Source organism: Cricetulus griseus, assembly GCF_003668045.3.
Source record: "Cricetulus griseus strain 17A/GY chromosome 1 unlocalized genomic scaffold, alternate assembly CriGri-PICRH-1.0 chr1_0, whole genome shotgun sequence".
NCBI classification, from domain to species: Eukaryota; Metazoa; Chordata; class Mammalia; order Rodentia; family Cricetidae; genus Cricetulus; species Cricetulus griseus.
In genome coordinates, this window is record NW_023276806.1 from 64,516,424 (window position 1) to 64,531,070 (window position 14,647).

The window sequence follows — 14,647 nt, forward strand, 5'->3', positions numbered from 1 at the left end:
GTTTTTGTGCTGCTAAGCAGTCATGCTCCCATTGAGCCAAATGCCAACCCTGTACCCAACTTCCATTCAATTTTGGGAATTGAACCGGTTCTCCTGCTTGCAAAGGACTTTATCTCCCAAGAAATCTTTCCTTGCCTCATACCTTCAAGTTTGGTTGTTCTTTCCTTACACTTTCAAAGTACTTGGAGGAGGGATACTCAACCATTTGTTAATTTTTTTTTTAATTTTAGTTTAAAATTTTTATTTTATTGAGACAGGGTCTCACTGTGCAGCCCGGTCTGGCCTGGATTTTCCTATGTAGAATAGGCTGCTCTGGAACTTTAAGAGTCTCAGCTTCCTTAATTCTGGGATTAATGGAATTTGCCAACATGCCGAGCAACCGCTTGTAAATTCTTATAGAATTGTTCTTTAGATAGGCTTTAAGACTTACTCTATATGTTTTGAGTTCTAGAGTAAAAAAAAATATAGAAAAAGTTGTAGTTTCTGGTACAGATAAATTCTTTTATTAGTATTTTAGTAGAAGGAAAGAATCCTATTTTTCTTTTTTTAAGATTTTTATTATGTATACAGCATTCTGTCTGCATGGATGCCTGCAGGCCAGAAGAGGGCACCAGATCTCATTATAGATTATTGTGACCCACCATGTGGTTGCTGGGAATTGAACTCAGGTCCTCCAGAAAAGCAGCCAATGCTCTTAACTACTGAGCCGTCTCTTCAGCCCCTAAGAATACTACTTTTCAGAAATATCCTTATGGTATTTTTTTTTTCCTGAGATTGTATGTGTGTGAGAGACAATTGTGAGAATAAGGAGTTTTAGAGAGACTGGATAAAGCTCTTGCTGTCCAAGCATGAGAACTGGGAACTGGAGTTTGGATCCCCAGCATTCACGTAAAAGCCAGGTGGATGTTAGAGGCCTGCATATAACCCAGAACTTGGGAGGAGATGGGATCCCCAGTGCAAGCTGGCAGCTGGCCTACCCAAACAGATCAGCTTCAGATCGAGTCAGAAACCCTGCCTCATAAAACAAAGTGATAGAGGAAGATATCTGAAATCAATTTAGCTTTCACATTCATCTGAAAACCTACCAGCACAGACGTTGTGTCTATGCATGTGAACATAGACACATAGCAGGCACGCGCTCACACACACACACAGAGCCAAGGTGCCAAGTGAAGTATATGGAAATGGGTTGACAGTACATAGAAATTCTCTGTGCAAACTGTTCCAGCTTAAAAGAAGAGGAAAATGTGCAATGACCTTGGCAGGTCAAATTCTATATTCTCTGTAAGTAGCATTAGGACAATAGCTGCTGTACATATTTGATTTTATCTTATATCTCCAAAATGAGCAAGTGTATGCAGAGTTCCCTATAGTTAGCTGATTTAAACCAGTAAAACTTAAGAACTTGATTTATGCTGGTTTTGTTCATTTCTAGTAGCAGATAGGTCTTTTTTGTTTTCTGTTCAGCTTTCAAACCTACTCATTCCCCTTTCATTTTACATGTGCCAACTTTATATAGCTCTCTACCACTAGTGTCATTTCTCTTCTGATTACCTTGAGTTTTTTGTTGTTATTGTTGTTCTTTTATGTTTGTTTGTTTGGTTGGTTGCTTTTTTATACAAAATAAATAGATGTAGCTTGCATGTTCTGGTTTGAATTAGTAGCAAGTATCTCATTAAATGACCGATAAGATAAAGCTGATGTCTTTAAAGGTACTGCATGGCATGTTGAACCTTGGTGGGAAGAAGTAGGAAAGGGTCTTATTTGTGTGAATGTATGTATGTATGTTTATATTATGTTTTATCTGTCTCTTCCACTCCTGTTACAGCTCTGTAACCCAACTGCAAGTGGCTATGAAATAATAGTCTTATTAAATCCTTTTTACTTCGGTGTTAATAAATAGTCTTTCTCTACCTCTGATGTCAATAAATTCTGATTGCTGAATTCTAATCATACTATTGCTTGTTGAAATGTTAATGTACTAATTCTGAACATGTTTTATGACACTTAAATTTATTTTGCCTTTTTTTTTTTAAATTCCTAGGTGCATGGAGAACTGCAACAGAAGAGTGGGGAACTGAAGATTGGAATGAAGATGTAGGTATTCCTAGTCTGTTCCTTACCTAATGTATTCTATCCCTAAGTTGTATTTACGGATAGAAAATGGATGTTTCTACCTTTGAAAATGCACTGCTGAGATTCTGACCTAAAACTTTTACATCCAAAATAGTGTTCTGAGCCAGAACATTTCACATATGTTATATGAAGGAGACTGGGCATGGACAGGACTCTGTGGAACCACACTATGGAAAGGGCAAGTTCAGGTGTGTAAGTCCAATACCTGATTCTCAGATTGACCCAGGAAGATAGACTGGTTGGTTAGGGTACCAACAATGAAATTAGGACTGGTAATAAGCTAAGTAGTAGAATGCTTGCCTCGTATGTGTCAGATCTTCCATTCAAATTCCATCACTGTAAAAAAATGTTTTTTGTTAGGCAGATAGTGGGCAGTACATTGTTTAACAGCTGCTAATGTCTTACGACTCTACTTGGAGCTGTTACATTATTTGGTATTTAGACCTATAATGAATTGGCAGTGGATACAGAGAAAGTTATGGTGCCTAAGCCTTAAGCATTGAATCCATTTGGCTATGAAACTTATTTACCTGATTCCTAATTCTGCAATTGAAATGACTATTCATTTGGCTATCTGACAGCATAACTCGGAAAACTCATAAATGAGTGGTTTGTAACGACTTCCTTGGTATTGCCTAAGTAAAAGCATTTTACCTTTCCTGGTCATAGTCAAACTTCTGTTGTGATTGTGGTTTTCACTGATTATGGATAAAATTAATATGTTAAGTCTGCTTTCCTATATATAGGTAGGTAAAGTAGCTTTGTCAAATTCTTCTCATTGTCAATATTAGGTTTCTAAAAATTCCAGTGTCAGGTTAATGATTTTCTTTATTTTTGTTTTTTCAAGACAAGGTTTCTCTGTGTAGCTATGGCTGTCTTGGAACTCGCTCTCTAAAACAGGCTGGCCTCAAACTCAGAAATCCGCCTGCCTCTGTAGCTGTACTAACCTGCTCTGTGAATATGAACAAGTTCTACTTTCTGAAATTTAGTTTATGTTATTAAGAGTTATATTTGGGAAACGAGAGTTTAAATCAAGAATGAAAAGAAACAAACCTAATTCAACTCTTATTTAGGAGGAAGAGTTACCCCTGTAATTGATTACCTAACTAGATGCCTTAGAAGTGTAATATAGTCAATATTAGTGCAAAAGTTGAATATAGCTAAGATTCCTGAAAAGATACTACTTAACAAGCACTTGGACCTGACTTCTTAATAGCCAGGAATTGATGTTATTTCTTTCTTCATCTTGGTCATGTTTTTTCCTTTCATTGAGGGAGATAAAATGGTGGGTAGAGGTAGGAGTTGAGATTTGTAATGAGAAAATAAAAAGGAATCTCCTCAATATATGTGACAAGCACAGAGATATCCTTCCTGAGAATTCAGTGTGTATATGATATAACTCTACTATGTTTTATTACATTCCTTCTTCATTCTATTCTTTGCTTGGATGAAACCATTAGGCAGATTTGATATCAGCCCATTCAGGATTCCTCAGGGTAGATAGTTTTTTCCATAGTTTATCCCATTTTCTTGGTATTTACCTTACCTATGGCAGATTTCTGTCCTTAACTTTCCTGACACCAGAAGTAACTGATTCCTCTCTTTTCAGCTTTCTGAGACCAAGATCTTTACCGCCTCTAATGTGTCTTCAGTGCCTCTGCCTGCGGAGAATGTGACAATCACTGCTGGTCAGAGGCAAGTGTGTAATAAAACACATAGGTTCCTTTTGATTGAGGGATTTAACAGTTTTTAGTTTATTAAATAGAAGTTCATATGCTATAGTATCAAACTTAATTCATTCCTAAAATATAGGGTTTTTTTTTTGCATGTTTGTTTTTTTTTTGGTTTTTCAAGACAGGGTTTCTCTGTGGCTTTGGAGGCTGTCCTGGAACTAACTCTTGTAGACCAAGCTGGTCTCGAACTCACAGAGATCCGCCTGCCTCTGCCTCCCAAGTGCTGGGATTAAAGGTGTGTGTCACCACCGCCCAGCTAAAATATAGTTAATTTTATATTTACATGTGTATGCCATGTTTGTGGGTGCTTTTGGAGGTCAGAAGGGGCTATCAGATCTCCCCTGTAGCTGGAGTTATGAGTGATTTTGAGCTGCAAGATCCTGGTGCAGCAAACTGAACTTGAGCATCGACTGCTCTTACGTAACCACTGAGCAGTCTTTATACCCCCGACTTGAAATAGTTCTTTAATTATGTAGATGAGTTCATTGAGGACGTAACTTGTTTTTGAAGTAAGCCAGGGAAAGAAGAGCTATGGTTTTTTTTTTTTTTTTAAGTACTTCTGAATTTTGCAATGCTGTTTAGTAGCTTATAATAACCATCTTTATCTATTTAAGTAATTAAGAATAATCCAACCTTCATATTCATTGGTTCTGCGTCCATGTAGTCAACCAACCATAGTTTGAAAATAGTTCGATGTCTGGACATGGTGGTACATGCCTTTAATCCCAGCACTTGGGAGACTGAGGCAGGCAGATAGATCTCTGAGTTCAAGGCCAACCTCATCTACATAGTAAGCTCCAGACAGCCAGGACTACATAGAAAGACCCTGTCTCCAGAGAGAAGAAAAAGATGGAAAAGAGTCATGTCTGTATTGAACATATACACACTTTTTTTAAACTCAGTGATGAAAAGTGCTGTACCTGGTGATACTTGGGAGGCAGAGGCAGGCAGAGCTGTGAGTTTGAGGCCATCCTATTCCACAGAGCAAGTTCTAGGACAGCTAGGACCACATAGAAAAACCCTATCTTCGAAACAGCGACAACACAAAAAAAAAAAGGCTGGAGAGAGAGATGGCTCATTGGTTGAAATCACTTGAGGGCCTGGATTCAGTTGACTGAACCCCCATGGCAGTTCACAAACACCTGTAATTCTAGTTCCAGGGTATCTGAAGCCCTCTCCTGGCTTCTGTGGGCACCAGGTGTGCATTTGGTGCACAGACATACTTGCAGGCTAAACACAAATACACATAAATGAAATGGATTATTTAAAAAAGAGATAAGTGAAATGGAGTAATTAAAAAGAAAAATGTATAAGGGCAATAGAATGTTAGGAATGTCATCACCAGAATACTGTATTTTTTTCTGTAACCAAATGTATGTATACATGTTATTATTCCTAAAAACTGTACAAGTCTATGATACTAGTTCATTGTGCAGCAGTAGTAGTTTTAACTACCCAGCGCTGATATAGACAAAAAAAAGCTGAAATCCCCTGTCTTTAAGTCTACCTGCCACACAAACTCAGAAGTACCCATGATCTTCCTCAGGTTTGATAATTCACTGTAATGACTCCAATCAGTAAAATGTTTTATTTTTAACTGCTTATAATCTCAGAAATAGCCAAATGGAAAAATACTGCACAGGGCAGTAAAAGAATGTGTGTGTGTGTGTGTGTGTGTCTTTGTGTGTCTAGTGGGGCAACCATTAGCCATTGGAATTTTACTTATTGGCTCATTATCCTCCCTTGAACATTGGTAGAACTGGGAGAAGCTGAATATTCTGTTCTTCAATTTTTGTTTTCTAGTGATCATACCCATTCTTTTTTTCTTTTATTGCTTTTTTGAGACAGGGTTTCTCTGTGGCTTTTGAGGCTGTCCTGGAACTAGCTCTTGTAGATCAGGCTGGACTAGAACTCACAGAGATCCACCTGCCTCTGCCTCCCGAGTTGTGGTATCAAAGGCGTGTGCCACCACTGCCTGGCTCATACCTATTCTTACACTGTGGCCTATCCTGGGTCACCACTTCGGGTAGTATCCTGACTTTTTTTGAGGCAGGGTTTCTTTCTTTGTATAGCCTGTATAGGCTTAGCTATCCAGAACTTACTCTGGAGAGTACTTTGAACTTTGAGCTCTTACTTTGAACTCAGATCTCTCTCTGCCTCCTAAGTGCTGGGATTAAAGTTGCATTTTTTTGTTTTAATGAGATGCTTGGGGTGAATTTAGGGCCTTGTGAATGCTGGGCTGTAACTGTACCATTGAGCTATATATACATCACCCCATATTTTGGTTATATCACAAGTTAAAATTTAAGCTTGTGGAAAACTTCTAAAACTTCCTCTGTTCTAAATCCTATGGTCTTCATTAGATACAGGGTTTTACTATTTAGGCCAGGCTGTCTTTGAATTTTAAATAATCAATCCTCTTGCATTAGCCTTCTGAGTACTGAGGATTGCAAGTTTACCCCACCATGCCCAGCTAATTATATGGTCCTACATATCTTGGAAATTAGTTTTATGTATTAAAATCATAGCTAAGTATTTTTAAATTTCTATCCAATTGAGCTGCTATGTTAGAACTTAATATTTAAAGTGGAGTGTCAGGTGTGGTTGTGCTTAACTTTAATTTTAGTACTTGGTAGGTAAATGCAGGTGGATCTCTGAGTTTGAGGCCACCCAGAGCTACATAGTGAGACCTTATCCCCAAAAAAACAACCAAAAAGAAACAAAAATTAAAAAAAGCCCCAACTGGATATATCATGGCCCATGCTTATTATTCCAGTACTTGGGAAACTGAGGGTAGAGTCATAATTATAAGCCAAGCCTTGGGTACATAGACTCTGTTTCAAAGGGGGAAAAAAATACCGAACCCTGAAAATTTCATTAAATTAATGCTGTCATTAAATTAAATATTCTTATTGACAATGTCAATAGGATTTCCTTAAATACTATAATGGCTCTTAAACCTCAGTTATTTTGGTTAACATATTAGGACTTTATGAAACTGTAGCATCAGAAAATAACCTTCATGTTGATCTAACCATGATCCAAATTAGGTGCAGGAAATGTTAGAATGTTCAGTCATTATTCATAAAGATCCCTTTCTCCCAAACTAGAATTGACCTTGCTGTTCTTTTGGGGAAAACACCATCTTCTATGGAGAATGATTCATCTAATCTGGATCCATCTCAGGCTCCTTCCTTGGCCCAGCCTCTGGTGTTCAGTAATTCCAAGCAGAATGCCATATCACAGCCTGCTTCAGGGAATACATTTTCTCATCATAGCATGGTAAGTAGGTAATAAACCATCATACTAACCCCAGCAAACACATACAAATAGTCATTCCTTTGTCAAGGACTTTTAAGATACAGTCTTCACTTTGTAGGCCAGGCGGAGGTCTGTATGCCTCTCGGTTTATAAACATGAACACCATGCCTAGTTGTTTGGCTTATTTTCAGTTCTCATATCATACAGTACTTCGTTCCCTAAAATGGAATAAATATTCCAATATTCCAAGCAGAAGTTTCTGGGTTTGTTTAGATTTTTGAGACAGTTTTTCTGAGTAGGCAGGCTGCCCTTAGATTCAGCAGTAGAACTCTGTCATGCTTTCAGGTTATGGTGACCCTCCTTTCCACCCAGTGCTGAGACCACAGGTAGATCACAATGCTTGAAATAGGGTGGTTTTTAGACAGAAAGGGGCTAATAAAAATAGTCTGGGTGGTGGTGGTGCATGCTTTAATCCCAGCACTTTGGAGGCAGAGAGAGCTCTGAGTTTGAGACCAGCCTGCTTTACAGATGGAGTTCTGGGACAACCAGGGCTACACAGAGAACACCCCCACCCCCCAAAAAATACATTGTTTCTTTTGAAGTTATTTTCCTTAAGAGATGAGTAGACAGAAGGATAGAAAAGTACCTTGTTAACATGTTTTTTGTTGTTTTTTCCCTGTGGAAGTGTTAAGGCTAAGGAATTTAATTATTGTGCTACTTGAAATCACCCTGCTTAAGAAACTTGGTACTGGAAAACCAAAAAAAAAGAAAGAAACTTGATTCTTCTGAGTTTTCAGGTTAAAGGACAGTGTAGTTTCAATTTGGAAATTTGGAACTTAGAATAAATTTTAATTTTTTGTGTGATCTATTTGGGTGCGTTTTGGATTTGTTCCCAAACAGTGAGCTTCCATAATGTTTCCTTCCTTCTTTCCTTTTTTCCTTCCTTCCTTCCTTCCTTCCTTCCTTCCTTCCTTCCTTCCTTCCTTCCTTCTTTCTTTCTGTTTTTCTGAGACAGGGTTTCTCTGTAGCTGTTCTCTGTAGCTTTGGAGCCTGTCCTAGAACTCGATCTGTAGACCAGGCTGGCCTTGAACTCACAGAGATCACTTGTCTCTGCTGGGATTAAAGGCGTGTGTCACCATTGCTGGACTTCCATAATATTGTTCTTTCTTTTTTAATTTTTTTAAGTTTCATTTTACACTCCAACTTCAGTTCCCCTTCCCACACCTCCACTGGTGCCGCTCCCCCCAGGCCCATTCTTCATTCACTCCTTCATGGGTAAGGGCTCCCATGGGGAGCTGTCAAAGTCTGGCGCATAAGTTGGGGCAGGACCAAGTCCCTCCTCCATGCATTAAGGCTGAGTATGGCATCCCATAGAGAATGGGCTCAAACAAGGTAGCTCATGTATCAGGGATAGATCCTCGCCCTGATGCCAGGGGCCCCTCAGATCATCTGAGCTTCTCAACTGTCTCCCATATGCAGAAGGCCTAGTTTCATCCCAAGGAGTCTCTGTAGCTGTCGGTCTATTGTTTATGAGTTTCCATTAGCTTGATTCTGCTGTCTCTATAGATTTCTCCATCATGATCTTGACCTCCCTTGCTTATGTATTTCTTCCTCCCTCCCTTCGACTGGTTTCCTGCAGTTTGGCCTCTTGCTTGGTTTGGATCTCTGTATCTGATTCCATCAATTACTGGATGAAGGCTCTATGATGGTAGTTGGGATATTTACGAATCTGATTATAGGAGTTGGCCAGTTTGGGCATCCTCTCCACTATTGCTAGGAGTCTTAGCTGGGGTCATCTGTGGATTCTTGGGAGTTACCCTAGCATCAGGTTTTTCCCCAACCCCATAGTGGCACTCTCTATTAAGATATCTCTTTCATTGCTCTTCCACTGCATCCCTCCCTGCCTTGACCATCCTGTGCCCTCAAGTTCTCATCCCCCCACACACACACCTTTTCTTAGCCCTGCCTCCCAGTTTATCCAGGAGATCTCATCTAATTTCCCTTCCTGGGGCAATCCATTTGTCCCTCTTAGGGTCCTTCATGTTTCCTAGCTTCTCTGGAGCTGTGGATTGTAGTCTGGTTATCAAAAGTAACCAAGGTTTTTAGCAAGATAAAACCTCTTTGTTACCTATGAAAACAGCTTCATGCATAGAGGTGTTGTTGGGTAGTAAATGTCTAGCTCTAGGAGAACTTGGCTGAATTATCTTATGGAATGAGATAATATCATTTTTGAATATTTATAGTGTTGAACACTTTCTTTATATTATTCCCTCAACAGAAAGTCAGTGGTGTTAAACCTGTTGACAAGTTTGTATCCTTTTTTGTAATTCTCACTAAACAGAATTGTTGCCATTTCATATTTCTAGAAAAGTACCTCATATCTTTACTTACATTATACATTTGTAGACTAGACTAAGGTCTTTTCAGATCTTTCTCTTAGTATATGTGTAGTGTCTCAACTTGGCCTTTAAGTGGAATGAGACTGTTTGCTTGTCCTATCTTATTAGACCTTAGGAAAATGAGTAAGGTAATAGATATCAGTAGCTGTTTGTTGTTCTTTCTTTGTTTTGAGACAGCTTCTCTTTATGTAGTGCTGTCTGGCTTAAAACTTGAAACAGTTCTGCCTCCTGAAATCTGGAATTAGAGGCATGTACACCATACCCACCCTAATTTCTTTTCTTTCATTGTTGCTTTTAAGTTTTTACTTATTTACTGTGGCATGGTCTTTTATGTCTCAGGCTAGTCTCAGACTCATTGAAGAGGGTGAATTCTGGTCTCTACGTCTTGAGGAATGGGATTACAGGCATGTGCCAACACAGCCTGTTTTATATGGTGCTAAGGTTAAAATACAGTGCTTGTACATGCTTGACAAGCATTCTAGCAACTGAGCTAGACTTGTTATTTTTCATTGAGAATAAATGTTAAAGTACCAATTTTCCTTAAAATTTAATAAATCTTATCTGGACAGCAGTCGGGCTTGCTTTTAGTTCCAGCACTCAGAAAGCAAAGGCAGGTGGATTTGTGGCAAAGGCCATCCTGCTCTACAGAGTGAATTCTAGGACAGACAAGGCTATACAAAGAGACACTGTCTTTAAAAACAAACAAACAAACAAGTTAATAGATCTTATATCATAGGCCTTTGTTTATTTTATTTTCTGTGTGTGCTGATATCTGAGGCCAGAAAAAGTAGTGTTAGGTTGCTTATAACTGGAGGTATTCATTTTTATTTTATTTTATTTTTTTAAGTAAGGTCAATATACACATTTTTTTGTTTGTTTTTTACGTCATTTTTCTTGAACAACCTTACCATATCACCATATATATATGTACATGTTTATATGCATATATATAGATAGTCTCTACCTCTTGGGGAAGGGATTACAGGCATATGTGCAAAGAAAAACACATACAGAGACCACACATATACCATACCCCTCCAAACACACACACACACACACACACACACACACACACACACACACACACACACACACACTTCAAGTCCTACTGTCTCTGCTATGAGACTGCTATAATTACAGATGTAACACATGCCTGGCATTCTTCTGTGTTTTCGATGCTTTGTAGTTGAAGAATGTTTGATGGAGGGCTGGAGCAATGGTTTAGTAGGTAAGAGTGCTTGTTACTATTCCATAGGAACCAGAGTTCAGTTCCCAGCACCTACAATGGGCAACTCACAACTTCCTGTAAGTCTAGCTCCAAGGGTTCACATGCTGTTTCTTGGTGCCTTTGGACTCCCACACAGATGGCATTCACTTAAGTACAAACACACATAGCTAAAAATAAAAATAATTATTTTTCAGAAGAATTTGATAATTAGTTGTGTGAAGCCATTTCTTCCACAGTTTCTTGCGTTCAAGTAGATTTCTGAGGGGTTTTCAACATTTAAAAAAATGCATGTATTTATTGTTTGTGCATTTGCACATGCACACATACCATTGCATCTTTTCCAGCACATGTGGAATTAACGGACAAGTGTGGCATCCGTGAGAGTCCTGGTAGTCAAATTCAAGTCATCAGATTTGCCACGGTATTCCCTTACCAGCAGAGCCATCTCAGCAGCCCAGCTTCTGAGATTTTTGTTTGCACAATATTGAGATATACTGGGGAAAATAGTCCCTTGTATATTAATTACTCATTTTTGCTTTGACAAAAATACCTGAGTAAATCAACTTTATGAAGGAAAATTTTATTTTGGCTTGTCATCTCAGGATTCTGTCTATGGTTGGTTGGCTTGGCTGTGGTGATTGGAATTTTTAAGAATTAATTGTGTGGAGGCTTGTAGAGTTGGCTCAGTGGTTAAGTGCACTTGGCTTCTTTTCCAGAGTACCTGGTTCAATTCCCTGTACCCACATGACAGCTCACAAATATCTCAAGTCCAGTTCCAAGAGATACGATACCCTCACATAGAAATACATTCACGTAAAACACCAATACACCTGTAATAAAAAAAAATGTAAAAACAAAAACAAAAAACATGAAGCCATGTTAAGCATTCATTATACATACAGAAAATAGTTCAAGTCATGTGGACTTGTTGAGATTGTCTAGTGTAAAATTTTGGATGGCCCTGTAACTTCCCTTTGTCTTTGCTAGTTAATAACATTCAAATGAGGTTCCAGTTAGTTCTGTTTTGATTGAGTTGTTTTTGGTTTTTTGAGACAGGGTTTCTCTGTGGCTTTTGAGGTTGTCCTGGAACTAGCTGTTGTAGACCAGGCTGGTCTCGAACTCACAGATATCCACATGCCTCTGCCTCCCAAGTGCTGGGATTAAAGGCGTGCGCCACCACCGCCCAATGATTGAGTTGTTTAATGAAAATTGATTTTTTTTTTAAATTTGTTACTAGTATATATCAGTTTACATAGACTTTATGACATTTTCATACATATAATTAGTTTTTGGGTCATATTTGTTTTCTTCCTTTCTTATGACCCCTTCTTGCTTCCTCTCTTCCTGTTTTTATTTGAGACATGATCTCTCTATGTAGTTCTGGCTCTACTGGAACTCCCTATGTATACCTGGCTGTTCTCAAACTCACTGAAATCCTTCTGCCTCTGATCCCTGCCTGCTGAGATTAACTGTGTGTGCCTACTATGCCCAGCCGCCGCCCTCCCTCCCTTTTTTTGGAGACAGGATCATTCTATTTAGCCCTGGCTGTGTTGGGACTCAGTATGTAGACCATGCTGGGTCTTGATGCATTCTCTGAGTGCTGAGATCAAAGATGTGTACCACTCCCACCCCCACCCCCTTGTTTGGCTTCTTTCCTTTCTTTAACTAGTCCCTCTTGTGCTTTCATGTCTTTTTTACCATCCCCCATTTGCAACAAACTTCTGATTAAAAGTGACAACATACATACAGTTCTCTAGGAAACAAATTCATAGGCATATTACATCCATTTAGCAAAACAGTAGGTCTCTTGTGCCTTTAATTTCCCTAACCTCTGGCTTTTGACTGGCTTATAGGTAACTTACTTTTTTTGGGGGGGCGGGGGGATCAAGGTCTCATAGCCCAGGCTGGGCTGAACTCACTATGTATTATTGTTGAGGTTGACCTTGGACATTTTGGGGTTTTTTATGTTTGTTTTTTTTGTTTTTGAGACAGGGTCTCAGACCTGAGACCTGGCTGGTCTGAAACTCCCACAGATTCTTTGCCTTTGCTGAGATTAAAAGTGGCTGTGTCATCATACCTGAGGACCTTGAACTTCTGATCTTCTCCTTCTTAGCTTGCAAGTGTCAGTATTCCAAGCATATGCTTGATTTATGCAGCACTAGGGTCCAATTCCAGGTCTTTGTGCACTAATCCACCTGAGGTCACCTTCCTATTAATCCAAGTAGTGGTTGATTTGAAAATGTTAAAGTTTGGCATATTCTCTCCATTTATCAGGGTTATCCCTGCTGATGGAAGGGTGGTGATAGTTTTCAATGACTCTCATTCACTCATTGTCCCGCTGTTATCTTACATTGCCTACAAGCTCATTTCTTACCTCCTAAGTGCTTACATTTACTGTTTTTTTTTTTTTGTTTGTTTGTTTGTTTGTTTTTAATTCTTTGAGATGGGGTCTTGCCATGAATTGTGTTCCTTCTGCCTCAAGATTTTGGGTACTATAATTTCAGACATGTATCACCATGTTTGTCCTTAGATTTATTTTCTAACTAATATATGAACTACTAAAATTTTACATTGTGAGGAGTATCATGCTGTTCATGTTTTTAGTGCTTACTATGTACTATGCATGCTATATTTAGTAAATTTATGATGTGTACTGCTTTTATTCCTGTTTCAGATTATGAGTAATTTGTCTAAAATATACACTCAGATATTGTGAGTCTAGAATCTGTGCTCATTATTAATGTAGCATACTTGGTCTGGTAGCCTTTTTTTTTTTTTTTTTTTTTTTTTTGAGGCAGTGTCTCAATGTGTTGTCTTAAACTCCTCTTTGGTAGCTGGGATAATAGGTATTGCCATCCTCCTTTGCTTGGTAGCATTCTTTATTTGAACTATGGGCTTTTGGTCTGTCTTTGTGTGTAAGTTGAGCAAGGTTACTACTGTAAACTTCTCTAACCTCTTTGTTGATATGCAGGTGAGCATGTTGGGGAAAGGATTTGGTGATGTTGGGGAAGCTAAAGGTGGTAGTACAACAGGCTCCCAGTTCTTGGAGCAATTCAAAACTGCACAGGCCCTGGCTCAGCTGGCAGCTCAACATTCTCAATCTGGAAGCACCACCACCTCCTCTTGGGATATGGGCTCAACAACACAATCGCCATCACTGGTGCAGTATGGTAAGATGATGAGTGAGTTAAGTCTTTTACACATAAATTTATTTTGTAGTAAGTAGCAGAGGACTGGATAATACATTTTGGATTTGGAAAGTTGTGTGATAATAAAAATTTGAAGCTATATATCGTTGTATTTAGCTTTTGTTCTGTTTCTTTATTGACCTGGGATTTTGAGAGAATTTTTATATTTTGTGTCTTTGTGTGTTGGCTGGCCCTGACTGGTCTAGAATTTTCTGTGTAGACCAGGCTGGCCTCCAATTCACAGAGATCTTCCTCTGTCTGCCTTCTGAGTGCTGGGATTGAAGGCTGACACCAGCAGACCCTATATATCTTGTTCAGATGGTCTGTTGCTTCAGCTGAAAAGGCAACAAAAACCCTAAGGATCCTCTGTATCTGCTTCCTCAGCACTAGGATTACAGGCGTGTGACACTGTGCCCATATAAAACACTGTGTTTATATGGATACTAGGAGTTGAACTCGGGTCCATATGCTTGCACAGCACTTTACTAACTGAAATCTCTTACCCAGCCCAGCCCTAAATTCTTCCTAGGTTTATCTTCAGTTTTGAAAGTAATATTTCTTTTGAGCTCATGGCTTTGGCTATCTTAGAATTTTATACTTTAAATGTAGATAATTTGTAGATGTGTTATATAATTACACAGACAAACACAGTGGTATTGGGGTGTGTGTGTGTGTGTGTGTGTGTGTGTGTGTGTGTGTGTG

General features: G+C 38.9%; 1 protein-coding gene across 28 annotated transcripts in view; it reads left to right on the forward strand.

The window, feature by feature from the left end:
• Window positions 1–14,647, forward strand: part of Ubap2l (ubiquitin associated protein 2 like) — a 60,668-nt gene that overhangs the window by 22,241 nt on the left and 23,780 nt on the right. For all 28 annotated transcript variants that reach the window (XM_035451747.1, XM_035451750.1, XM_027393299.2 and 25 more), the window contains 4 exons: window positions 2,045–2,097; window positions 3,746–3,831; window positions 6,980–7,151; window positions 13,729–13,927. In XM_035451747.1, the coding sequence (XP_035307638.1) occupies window positions 2,045–2,097; window positions 3,746–3,831; window positions 6,980–7,151; window positions 13,729–13,927 (510 nt within the window). The remainder of the gene's footprint in view (window positions 1–2,044; window positions 2,098–3,745; window positions 3,832–6,979; window positions 7,152–13,728; window positions 13,928–14,647) is intronic.